At 46.8% G+C, this 12,789-nt stretch overlaps 1 protein-coding gene across 1 annotated transcript; it reads right to left on the bottom strand.

Moving 5' to 3' along the window:
* Positions 1 to 6,674: 6,674 nt before the first annotated feature.
* Positions 6,675 to 7,739, bottom strand: LOC116817213 (olfactory receptor 52R1-like). The gene has a single exon (XM_032767101.2). It carries the CDS (start codon positions 7,737 to 7,739, stop codon positions 6,675 to 6,677), a length of 1,065 nt encoding a protein of 354 aa, XP_032622992.2.
* Positions 7,740 to 12,789: the final 5,050 nt, after the last annotated feature.

The following is a 12,789-nucleotide window of genomic DNA, read 5'->3' as shown; positions in this document are numbered from 1 at the left end:
GTGGATCATTGCTGACAGGTCCTGTAGCACACGTGCACCAGGCAGATACAAGAAGGAGGTGCTTAGGACTTAACAATCCTATTCAGGTAGGAACATCTGGGACATGGGGTGAACTGCATTCTTAGAAAACCAGCTTTTAGCTGCCTCCAGTAGGGAGCGGGGGAAAACCTTAGAGGAGAACAAAAGAGACCAGCGGGCCAGGAGGGGGTTAAAATAATGAAACCCACCAGTGGTGTAGCGAGGTTCTAAGAGCAGGGGGAGTGAACACACAAACATTTTGGGCTCAGATAATCATCCCACATTGATGAGGCTCCTCCAGCCCTTTGCAATGTTTTGTTCCTGATTTCTTTTGTAGCTGGATTTGTTGCAATGAAACCCGAAAGGGGCATCGTAATCGGGTGGAAGGCCAGGGGCATGACGACAAGCCTGGGCTGCAGGAATGGGATATGCTGGGGGGGGGGGCAGGAGAAGTGGCTGGAAGTGGTTGGTCCCATCAGGCTTCATCATCATTTTCATGGCATTCCTGGCGCAGCTAAAGCTAACATGAGACTAATGTCGACAAACTGTTGTATTCAACTGCTTGACACCACTTGGGTTCATTATGAAATATACTCAAGATACCAAATAACCAGCATCAGTCGGGTTTATTGCTCTGACCCAATAATAACGTAGTGCAGGGAAAAGGTTCTGTATGATCCTCGTCTCAGGGAAGCTGTCTCACATTCATCTCACGCAGAAGGTGAGCTCCTTTTTATAGGGGAAAAGGCAGCACGCTGCATTTATTGAGAATACAGCAATTAGCATATGCTTTTCACACACACACCATGCACAAAGTCCCACCAGTCGATGTTATAGTTACCAGTACAGAGTATGGATCAATCTAGTGGCCAGCCAGATTGGTCGCAGAGGGGAGCTGGGCTGTGTTGGTCGCAATCCGATGCTCCTGGAGTTGTTGGCAAGACAAACCGAAAGCCCCATGGCAAAGCACCCTGTTCTTAAAGTCCTTTTTTTTCCGTTGAAGTCTATGGATTTTGCTGTGTCAGTTTACTCCTCAGTGGGTGTTATCTTTTGATGGCCCAAAACACCTCCTGGAGGGTCATCCTGTCTGGTTTCGATTTAATCAAGTATCTTGTGTTTTAAGGGTGTGAGCCCTAACCTCAGGATTGTCTCTCAATCATGGATGCGCGTTGATGGTTCTCTGGTGTCTCTGAGTCTCTTCACTCTTCCTTCCTTGGCCATCTGGCTTTAACAATGGCCTTCACAATTTTATCTTTTCCTGATGCATGCACTCCTCATTCACACAAACCGTTCTTTACCTTCAAAAGGTAACAAATAGCAGTGTTTTATGTTGAACAAGAAAGACATTGTAAATTAGACATTACTAAATCTTGTAACTATTTTTGGTCACACCGGGGTCTGGGCCTCCAATATTTCTCTAATCTAATTAACACAGACACAGACAAGATTCTGTCTGTTGCTTGCGAGGCATGAATAAAAAGAAAATGGTTAATACTAGTATCCACTTGCCTATTCATTTATTCTAATACCTTAATTCTTATTATAAAACATACACAGTATATAGCCAAAACATAACCAATTATATAGCATAGTACCATGGTACAACAATGCTTCGGCCATCATTCCAGAGGACATACTTCCATGCTGATAATACTCATTAAAAAAAATAATGCGTTAGTTAAATTTGTTTAGTTTTAGTGTTTAGTTACTGGTTTTCCTTTCCCCTAGGTGTCCCCTTCAGTAGGGACCTGCAGTCTAAAGCCATCTTTGGGGTCTTGGTATGCCAGGGTCTGGTGAGGTAAGGATGTAAGGGGACTTTGCATGGTGGATAACCCTCTGTGGAGCTGCTTCCCAACCCCAGGGTTATGTCCATGGGAAAAAATCCACTCCCCTCTTGGACTTTCCCTGTGATCCCCACTCCTAGCACTTGGACCTTGCTTCCCCCCCCCCCGCCCCCGCAGCCTTTCCTAGAGGGTTGTGATCTGTGCTCTCTGGGCTAAGAGATGTCTTCTCCCAGCAACTCATTCACAGCTACTTTCTTTGTCTTCCCAACCCAGGAAATTTCCTCCTCACCTCTCTCAGTTGGGTCATTAGCATTTCCACAGACAGCTATTGATTCAGTTGGACCTGCATCTTGTCTGAAAGAGACAGAGTTAGTTGTCACAAGCAAGTCAGGAACAAAGTCCTGAAAAATCAGGTGCTGGATTGGAGTACCCTCCATCACCCCCTCTCTATCCCAGAGAGGTGAGTTGTGTGACTGCTCCCCTCCGGCAGGTCAGTTATACAGTTCCCTCTCAAAGCCTGATCCAAAGGTTGGGTGCCTGGAAGTACAAATGCTGAATCATCCGTTCTGCCCTGGGCATCCTCCCCCATGTGATCAGTGAGGAGACATTCCTGTACCCCCACTATTCATCTCCCAGTTTCTTTCTCTGGGTCCCCCTCTAGGACATATACCCGTATGTTCTCTAGAGTGAGATCTCTCCCCTGGTCAGCCGAGAAGGGCTCAGACACAGCTAATAGCCTGGACAGTTGTCTCAGTGGCAGGCTCTCCATCCCCGTCCTTTCCTGAGGTGGTGCTATAGAATCATAGGACTGGAAGGGACCTCGAGAGGTTATCTCATCCAGTCCACTGCACTCAAGGCAGGACTAAGTATTATCTAGACCATCCCTGACAGGTGTTTGTCCAACTTGCTCTTAAAAATCCCCAGTGATGGATATTCCACAACCTTCCTAGGCAATTTATTCCAGTGCTAAACAACCCTGACAGTTAGGAAGTTTTTCGCAATGTCCAGCCTAAACCTCCCTTGCTGCAGATTAAGCCTATTGCTTCTTATTCTATCCTGAGAGGTTAAGAAGAACAAATTTTCTCCCTCCTCCTTGTAACGACCTGTTATGTACTTGAAAACTGTTATCATGTCCCCTCTGTCTTCTCTTCTCCAGACTAAACAAACACAATTTTTTCAATCTCCCCTCAGAGGTCATGTTTCTAGACCTTCAGTAATTTTTGTTGCACTTCTCTGGACTTTCTCCATTTGTTCACATCTTTCCTGAAATGTTTTGCCCAGAACTGGGCACAATACTCCAGTTGAGGCCTAATCAGTGTGGATTAGAGCAGATGAATTATTTCTTGTGTCTTGCTTACAACACTCCTGTTAACACATCCCAGAATAATGTTTGCTTTTTTCCAACAGTGTTACACTGTTGATTCATATTTAGCTTGTGGTCCACTATGATCCCCAGATCCTTTTCTGCAGTTCTCTTTCCTACGCAGTCATTTCCAATTTTGTATGTGTGCAACTGATTGTTCCTTCCTAAGTGGAGCACTTTACTTTTATCCTTATTGAATTTCATCCTATTTCCTTCAGACCATTTCTCCAGTTGTCCAGATTCTTTTGAATCTTAATCCTATCCTCCAAAGCTCTCTACCTCTCCCAGCTTGGTATTGCAAACTTTATAAGTGTCCTGTCTATGCCATTATCTAAATCATTGATGAAGCTATTGACAGAACCGGACGCAGAACCAATCCCTGTGGGACCCCACTCGTTATGCCCTTCCAGCATGACTGTGAACCACTGATAACTACTCTCTGGGAATGGTTTTCTACCCAGTTTTTTACCCACATTATGGTATTTCCATCTAGTTGTACTTCCCTTGTTTGTTAATGAGAAGGCCGTGCGAGACCATATCAAAAACCTTATTAAGTCAAGATATACCACATCTACCACTTCCCTCCTATTCATGAGGCTTGTTACCCTGTCAAAGAAAGCTATCAGGTTGGTTTCACATGATTTGTTCTTGACAAATTAATGCTGACTGTTACTAATCATCTTATTATCTTCTAGATGTTTGCAAATTGCTTAATTATTTGCTCCATTATCATTCTGGGTACAGAAGTTAAGCTGACTGGTCTGTAATTCCCCGGGTTGTCCTTATTTCCCTTTTTATAGATGGGCACTAGATTTGCCCTTTTTCAGTCTTCTGGAATCTCTCTCGTCTTCCATGACTTTTCAAAGATAATTGCTAATGGCTCAGATATCTCCTCAGTCAGCTCCTTGAGTATTCTAGGATGCATTTCATCAGACCCTGGTGATTTGAAGACATTTAACTTGTCTAAGTACTTTTTACTTGTTCTTTCCCTATTTTAGACTCTGATCCTACTTCATTTTCACTGGCTGGCATTCACTATGTTAGATGTTCACTCGCCACCAACCTTCTTAGTGAATACTGAAACAAAGAAGTCATTAAGCACTTCTGCCATTTCCACATTTTCCGTTATTGTCTTTCCCCCCTCATTGAGTAACAGGTCTACTCTGTCCTTGGTCTTCCCCTTGCTACTAACGTATTTGTAGAATGTTTTCTTGTTTCCTTTTATGTTCCTAGCTAGTTTAATCTCATTTAGAGCCTTGGCTTTTCAAATATTGTCCCTACAAACTTGGGATATTTGTTTATATTCATCCTTTGTAATTTGATTGAATTTCTACTTTCTGTAGGACTCTTTTTTGAGTTTTAGATCATAGAAGGTCTCCTGGTTAAGCCATGGTGATCTCTTGCCAGATTTCCTATCTTTCCTATGCAGTGGGATAGTGTTGACTCCTGCTGCCTTGCTAAAGAAACCCACATCCATCTCCTCAGTGGTTTCTATGAGTGGGATCTATCCCCTATTCATCTGTGAAGTGCTCGCAGCTAACAGCGTGGACAGTTGACTCAGTGGCAGGCTCTGGGCTCCCTTCTTTGGGCTCCCTTCTGGGACACATCTCCGTTTGCTCCCTAGCATTGGGTTTTGCCCCTTGTTTGGCAGCAACATGGACATTTTTCTTCCTGAGGCAGCACTGCCTTCAGCTGCAGGGCAGGAGCTGGTCTCAGCCACCACCACTTCTGGAAGCACGCAGCTTCCCACTGCTGCAGGGGAATCAAGGAGACTCATTCTTTCAGCAGTACCTGGGATTTTCTCCTTTCCCTCTGAGGTCCCAGCAGAACGCTCTTTCTTGCTGCAAGCTTACTCTCACCTCTGCTGATATTGGACACTGGACTGCAACAGCAGGATTAATTCTGAAAGAACTCTTTGCAACTCTAAAGCTCACCATCTCTACCATGAAATTGACTTAAGAATTCTATTGATGTATCTATGTACAATGATGTCTGGTAACTGCAGTGCGGAAGGAGGTGTTGGATCGTTAACCAGGGTCACCTCCTACCCTCAGGCAGGTTCCTTGTCAGGCTGCAGCAGCTCCCATCCCAGCTTCATCACAGAGGGAGCCCAGCTGCGGGGCTTGGGTGGGGGGTGGAGATTGTGATGGGATGTACCCCTGAGGTGAAGCCTGGAAGCTGTTGGAACCACTGTGTCCCCTAACTATTCAGCTGGGTTGACATCTCCCCTGCTCTTCTGGTGACACACAGCCAGGCCCTGTTTCACCCAACAACACAGCAGGTGGTGCCACATACCCAACTGAGTCACCTGAGTGTTTTACCTAAGTCACTCATGGACCATCACTGTAGGCACCAGCCAACTTCCCAGCTCCCCAGCCTTGCACCCCTACTGGAGTATAAACCCAGAAGTGGACTGTCTTGCACTGCAGTGATCTGTACAGCATAAACTCATTAAATAGTCCACTCCCACCTCGATGGAGGGGAGATATCCACCTTTGTTAACGGAGCTAAGAGTCCCAAACACTTCATTCAAAAACACACTGATTAAGATAAAGCATAAATCAGGTGTATTAACTACAGAAGGACAGATGTTCAGTGATTATAAGTGATAAACATATCAAAGCAGGTTACCTAGGAAATCAAACAACCTTGTAATTTAAGATTTATACAAACTAAATAGGATTTGAATCAGCAATAGCTCACCCTGACTGATGATAAAAGGAGGCTTACAGATTCCTGAGGTACAGACTGTATCTGTTTTTCAGCCTGGGTTCCCTCCCCCATTCAACGTCTGTTGTCTTCCAGAGCTTCTTGCAGGTGTTGAGTAGTGGGGGAGTGAAGACAAGTGATGATGCCACTCCCCATTTTTCATAGTTTCTTCTAGCTTGCTGGAAAGTCTGTGCGTGTGACGCATGTGGTGGTGCCCTCATTGGCTAAACATTCTCCATTGTCTCCATGTTCCCTACAAGGAGGCTTCCTTATGCAGATTTCCTGTGCTAGTGGATTCTTCCCTGGATGAGTGTTGACAACAGCAATTAACAGTCTGGCTACTCCTTTGACATAACTGAAAGGCTGGTTTTAGGTGTTTCCAGCCTCACATCACACTTTAGTAACTCACAGATAGCAGGATTTCATTGCTTCACATACAATGACAGCATATACAACCCAAGGGGATATTAATGTTTAGCAGATTAAGACTTTTAGAATAATACCTCACAGGGCATATTTTGTACAAAACATACCACAATTACATCACCATGGGGTGCTTTGGAGTGCGGAGTGTCACAGGGATGATCCAGAGAGTGACGGGTGTGAGTTGGAGAGGAGTGAGTAAGAGGTAGAACCTGGGGGAAGAGGCACAGCAGAGGGGCGAGGCCTCAGACTTCCAGTTACCAGCAATTAGAAACATGGCAACCCTATCAGTTGTACATAGGCAGATTCCCTAGTTTGTCCCACTGACACAGCACAGTAACGTCAGCAAAGGATTTAATGTCTCTTTGACTGGCCAGTCAGTGATTCTGGGAAGAGGGCCAGCACCATGTCACCAGACAACTCGGCACAGAGCTCATTCTGAGAGCCAGAGAACCATGAGTAAAGGGCTGGAGCAGCCTTACCCGGATCTGTTGGGTCCTCACCCCATAGATGATGGGGTTTAGCATGGGGGGCACCAGGAGGTACACGTTGGCCATGAGAACGTGCAAATGCAGGGGCACATTGTGCCCAAACCGTTGTGTGAGGGCGCCGAAGAGATGTGGGATGTAAAAGGCTAAGATGACACAGAAGTGGGAGCTGCAGGTCCCAAAAGCCTTGAGCCGGGCATCCTTTGTTGGGAGTCTGAAGATGACCCTGAGGATCTGGGTATAGGACACGGCGATAAAAAACAAATCCAGGCCAATTACCAAGAACGCCATAGAAAGGCTATGGTAACTACTGATGCTGATGTCAGCGCAGGCCAGCTTCACCACAGCTATGTGTTCACAGTACGAGTGGGGAATGATGTTCGTTCTGCAATATGGCCACCTCCTTACCAGGAAGGGATAGGGCAGTGCGAGCATGATGCCGCGCAGCACCATGGCCAGACCAATTTTGGCCACCACAGGGTTTGTCAGGATGGTGGAATGTCTGAGGGGATCGCAGATGGCCACGTAGCGATCAAAAGCCATGGCCACAAGGATCCCAGACTCCATCGCTGAGAAGCTGAGAATGAAGTACATCTGGGTGAGGCAGGCACTGAAATTGATCTCCCTGGAATAGAACCAGAAGATGCTCAGCATTTTGGGTAGGATGGATGTAGACAGGACCAGGTCGGTGATGGTCAGCATGCAGAGGAAATAGTACATGGGCCCATGGAGGCTCGGCTCCATCTTTACGATGAACAGGATGGTGAAGTTTCCCAAGATGGCTGTGGTGTACATGGTACAGAAGGGGATGGAGATCCAGACATGGGCTGCCTCCAGGCCAGGAATGCCCAGCAGGATGAAGGTGGAGGGGTTGGTGAAGTCAGTTGAGTTGGAGTCTGAAATGGAGTAGGAGAGAAGGTGTCCAACTCTGAGGCACAACGGTGTCTCCTGCATGTACCGTACGTTCCCCTGACTTCCTGTATGTGCCCAGGGTCTTGGGTGATGGTCGCAGGACAAACACCTGGATGGAGAGACAATGTTAAGATGAGGCACTACATGCACAACTGGAGGCTGTTCTAATGGATGAAGCAGATTGGTTGCTCTTCACACACTGAATAATGACATTTTTACTATTCAGATAAATGAATTATGAACCACTGACCCTACTAATGCCAATTCCATATTTCCTGGTGCTCCCTGTGTCAATAATTCCTACACATTGTGGGGTGGGAAACCTTAACATGCACCAGCAGGAAATACGAGTGGATACTGGTTTTCCCTTATTGTTCCTTAGGCCTTGTCTACACTGCCATGTTTTTTCTCCAAAAGGCAGCATTTGGTGGAGAAATAGTGGAAGTGTAAACACTACAAAGACCTCCTCAGTTTCAGTGACATTATAAAGCCACCATTATGAGAGTTGTATGGCTTTTTACACAAAAAAATTGTCTCCAAAGTGCCAGTGTAGACCCGGTGACTGATTTCATCAGTGTAATTGGCTTCTGGAAGGCATCTCACAATGCCCATCCTAACCCCTCTGGTCAGGAAGTTTCATCTCTGCTGCCCTGCATCCAGGTAAATACTTTCTGCTCCTCCCCATTTAAAGGCCCAGGAATTTTGAAATTCCCTTTCCTGTTTGCTCAGTGTGGAGTGTTCACATCACAGCTTCCCAGGTGGCCATGGCAGCTCCATGCAGCAAATGGTCTCCCACTTGGACCACTGTGGAGCTACTAGAGCTTCTCAGTATTTGGGGAGAGGAGGTTGAGGAGTCCCAGCTGTGCTCCAGCTGTAGGAATTTCAATACCTATGGGCAGATTTCTTGCAGCTTGCGGGAAAAGGGCTATGATTGGGACATGCTACAGTGCAGAGGAAAATGGAGGAGCCGAGGCATGCGTACCAGAAGGCAAGGGAGACACACAGTCGCTCCTGTGCTGCGCCCTAGACCTGCAATTTTTATAAGGCATTGGATGTTGTTCTTGACTTCCACTGCCAAGAGCCCTGTGGCTATTTCAGTGGGGCTGGAGCAAACGGAAACTGGATCTACCCGAGAGAAGGAAGTCATCGATGAAGAGGTCAAGGCATTAGAAGATGTGGTGCCCATGATGGGGTTGCCCAGCGCTGCATCCAGTCAGAAGCTGTTCTCCACTCTGGTGGTGTCCAACCAGTCTCGGCAGTCACAATCAGGTGAGCCAGAAGCAGGAGATAAGGACCCTGGTAAGTGGTTTTGCTCTGTGAAGTGCAGAGGTGGGTTGAGGGCAGAGAAATGTACAAGGCTGGCTGTGTTTGTGTGTGCTGGGCATTTTACCATGCAGCTAGGCTATGACAGAACAAGGAGTTGATGCACACTGAGATTTCACTGGAATCCTCCAGAGAGATCTCTGGGAAACCTTCTTGCAGGTACTCTGCAATCCTCTGCTGGAGGTTCCTTGGCAGAGCTTCTTTGTTCCTTCCCGCATTGAAAGACACTTTCTCCAGTCATTCTGCAATTACTTGAGCAAAGACCGAAGCAGAGGCGAGCAGCATAAGGACCGGGGCGGAAACCACAGGCATGTAGTGGATGCACCCTTGCTTCCTTCCTTACACTCAGGAGAGAGATATCTGCCACAATGTCCCTGCCTGTGGAAAAGGGTGGGAAACTTCAGAGTGTTTTCCCCTGAGAAGTGCCCTGCAAAGCCTTTCATGTTGCTTTTCTCCCACGCACAACGTCCCCCACCCCTGGGAACACTCACCATTCTTGCAGTATTTACTGGCATGTGTGCTTGTCAAGGGTCAGCGGGAAAGTGATTCGTGTTTTACAAGCAGTGTATTTTAATGTAGTGCTTCAATGCTGTATATGTACTTACCAATAAGGCTTCTGTTTATTGTTACTTGTGTTTCACTAGATATGTCCTTGAAATGAGGCACCAGTGGTGATCTAGATCCAGTTCCCAAGAACTGGTTGCTAAAATTAGACCTCCGTGGAGAACCGGTTGTTAAAGGGCCAGGGGGTGGGCAAAGAACTCCGGTCCACGGGCTAGACCATCTTGTTGCTCCCAGGATTCCCAACTGGGGAGGCTGAGGTTATCCCAACTTCTTCCCTTTTTCCCCCCAGCTGCAGCGTGGCCAGATGCCTGCATCAGCTGGGCAGCTCAGCTGAGATCCTGAGTTGTCCTGCTGCTTTGAGCTGTAGGCAAGGTAATAGGGGGGCTGTGAGCTTCAGGGCCATTGAGAGGGGGCAATTTTCCCCAGGTCCTGCAGGAGCCCCCGGCCCCATGAGTATGTCTCCCCCCGTCCCTCCCCCACTTCCTCCCTGCTTAAATCAGAACTTTTTATAGTGAACCAGTTGTTAAGATTTTGGCAGCTCTTCACTGGAAGGCACCTCCTCAACTCCAACCAAGTGTCTCCATCAGATTAGAAAATGCTCAAGATGGAGCAAAGAAGATATGTTCTGGGAGGTGCTGCAGTACTTCGATGCAGACAAGAAAGAATGCAGGCAGTGGAGGGAAAGTGACAATTAGGAAAGAAAAGAAAATGAGGCAGACACTAGAGATGCAATGGAGATGCCGATAAAAGTTTTGGAGTTGCAAATCACCATGCTGCGGTCCCTCCTGCTGCTCCGGACTGAGCAGATGGGTGCCTGCCCTCCCCTTCTGCACATTCACAACTCTTTGCCATTTCCTCTCCAAATTCCACCCACACATTCCTTTCCGATTTCCGGGACTTTTCATTTCACCGTTCACTCCTCCTCTGCAGACAGCTTTTCAAATGAAAGCTGCACTTATGCTCAGATGTTTGTGTGCATAGTATTGTGGGTTTTTTTGGCAATAAAAGGAAAGTTATTTGAATAATCAGCACTCTTGATTTGTTTCCGTTGAAGCTGTGATAGCAGATGGCAGCAGCAAACCAGCAGGCAGTTTTATCATTTCCTTACATTGAACCCTAGGCCTGAACAATCACAACTGCTTTCTACTCTACCAATTGTAGACTTCATTATGCATTACAATCCCAAGCACAGCAACAAACATTACTAGTTGTTATTTTTAAAGTGCAGCTGCAAAGTCTCCCTGATTTGAATTGCCTCCCATTGTGCCCCTCTAATAGCCTTGGTGTCCCACTGTTCAAAATCAGCATCCAAGTGTTCTGTCTCAGCAGTGCACCCCTGAGCAAACTTTTCATCCTTACCTTCACAAATATTATACAATGTGCAACACATGGCTATGACCAGGGGAATATTTTCCTCACTGAGGTCTAACCTGTCATAAAGGCATCACCAGCACGCTTTTAATCTGTCAAATGCACATTCCACAGTCGTCCTGCTCCTACTCAGCCTATTGTTGAAATGCTCGTTACTGCTATCCAGGTTTCCCATGTACGGCTTCATGAACTTTGGCATTGAGGGGTATGCCAGGTGTCCCAGGATCACTATGGACATTTCAACATCCCCTATGGGGATCTTCTGGTCTGGAAACAAAGTCCCTGCTTTCAGCTTTTTGTAAAGGCCCGTGTTCCTAAAGATTCATGCGTCATGCACTTTTCCAGACCACTCTGCACTGATGTCAATGAAACACCCATGGTGATCCACAAGTGCCTGCAACACCATGGAGAAGTACCCTTCTGACTGATATATTCTATCACAAGGCGTCCGGTGCCAGAATTGGAATATGCGTGCCATCTGTTGCCCCTCTGCAGTTGGGGAAACCCATTTCTACAAAGCTGTCCACAATATCATGCACGTTGCCAAGAGTCACGGTCTTGTGCAGCAGGATGTGATTAATGGACCTGCACACTTGCATTAACACAGCCCCAATGGTTGACTTCCCAACTCCAAACTGATTTGTGACTGACCAGTAGCAGCCTGGAGTTGCCATCTTCCACATTGCAATCGCCAAGCAATTCTCCAGTGAGAGTGAAGTTCTCATTTGGGTGTCCTTATGCTGTATGGCTGGAGTGAGCTCAGTACACACTTCCAGGAAGGTGGCTTTCCACATCCAAAAGTTCTGCAGCTACTGCTCGACATCCCATACCTGCATAACGATGCTATTCCATCACTCTGTGCTAGTTTCCCGAGCCCAAAAGCAACATTCCACCATGGTCAGCTGTTCTGTGACTGCCAAAATCAATCTACCACTGCTGCTATTCACATCAGACACCATATCAGGCAACTGTGACTCCCGTTGCCTTCACAACTTCAAGGCTGATTCCACTGCCATTTGTGATGTTCTACTGACAGCTAGCAGAGCAGTGCAGGATCCATTCGAGCAGATAGAGGTGGTGGGCTGAACAGAAAACAAGGGATGTTGATAAATGCTGTGAACTGGAGACAGAAGCACATGGAATGCTGGGACAGAAAGCAATGCATCATGGGAGATTGAGCCCAGATCCATGATCTGTAGCATCAATTATGATCTGTGGCTTCAATGTGGAATCAATTCTGAAGCACTTAGAAGAGAGGAAAGTGATCAGGAATAGTCAGCATGGATTCACCAAGGGCAAGACATGCCTGACTAACCTAATTGCCTTCTATGAGGAGATAACTGGCTCTGTGGATGAGGGCAAAGCTTGTGTTACGGTCTCCCACAGTATTCTTGCCAGCAAGTTAAAGACGTATGGGCTGGATGAATGGGCTATAAGGTGGATAGAAAGCTGGCTAGATCATCGGGTTCAACGGGTAGTGATCAATGGCTCCATGTTTACTTGGCAGCCGGTATCAAGCAGAGTGCCCCAAGGGTTGTCCTGGGGCTGGTTTTGTTCAATATCTTCATTAATGATCTGGAGGATGGCATGGAGAGGACTGCACCCATCAATGGCAAGTTTCGTGAACTAAACACTGGGAGGAGTGTAGATATGCTGGAAGGTAGGGATAGAATAAAACAGAGGGACCTAGACAAATAAGAGGTTGGGCCCCCCCCAAAAAAAAAGAAATCTGATGAGGTTCAACAAGGGACAAGTGGCAGAGCCCTGCACTTAGGAATGGGAGAATCCCATGCACTGTTAAGGACTAAGGGGACCGAATGGCTGAGCACAGTTC

This window comes from Chelonoidis abingdonii, chromosome 1, assembly GCF_003597395.2.
Source record: "Chelonoidis abingdonii isolate Lonesome George chromosome 1, CheloAbing_2.0, whole genome shotgun sequence".
Taxonomy (NCBI): domain Eukaryota; kingdom Metazoa; phylum Chordata; order Testudines; family Testudinidae; genus Chelonoidis; species Chelonoidis abingdonii.
This window is presented reverse-complemented; position numbering and strand designations above follow the sequence as displayed.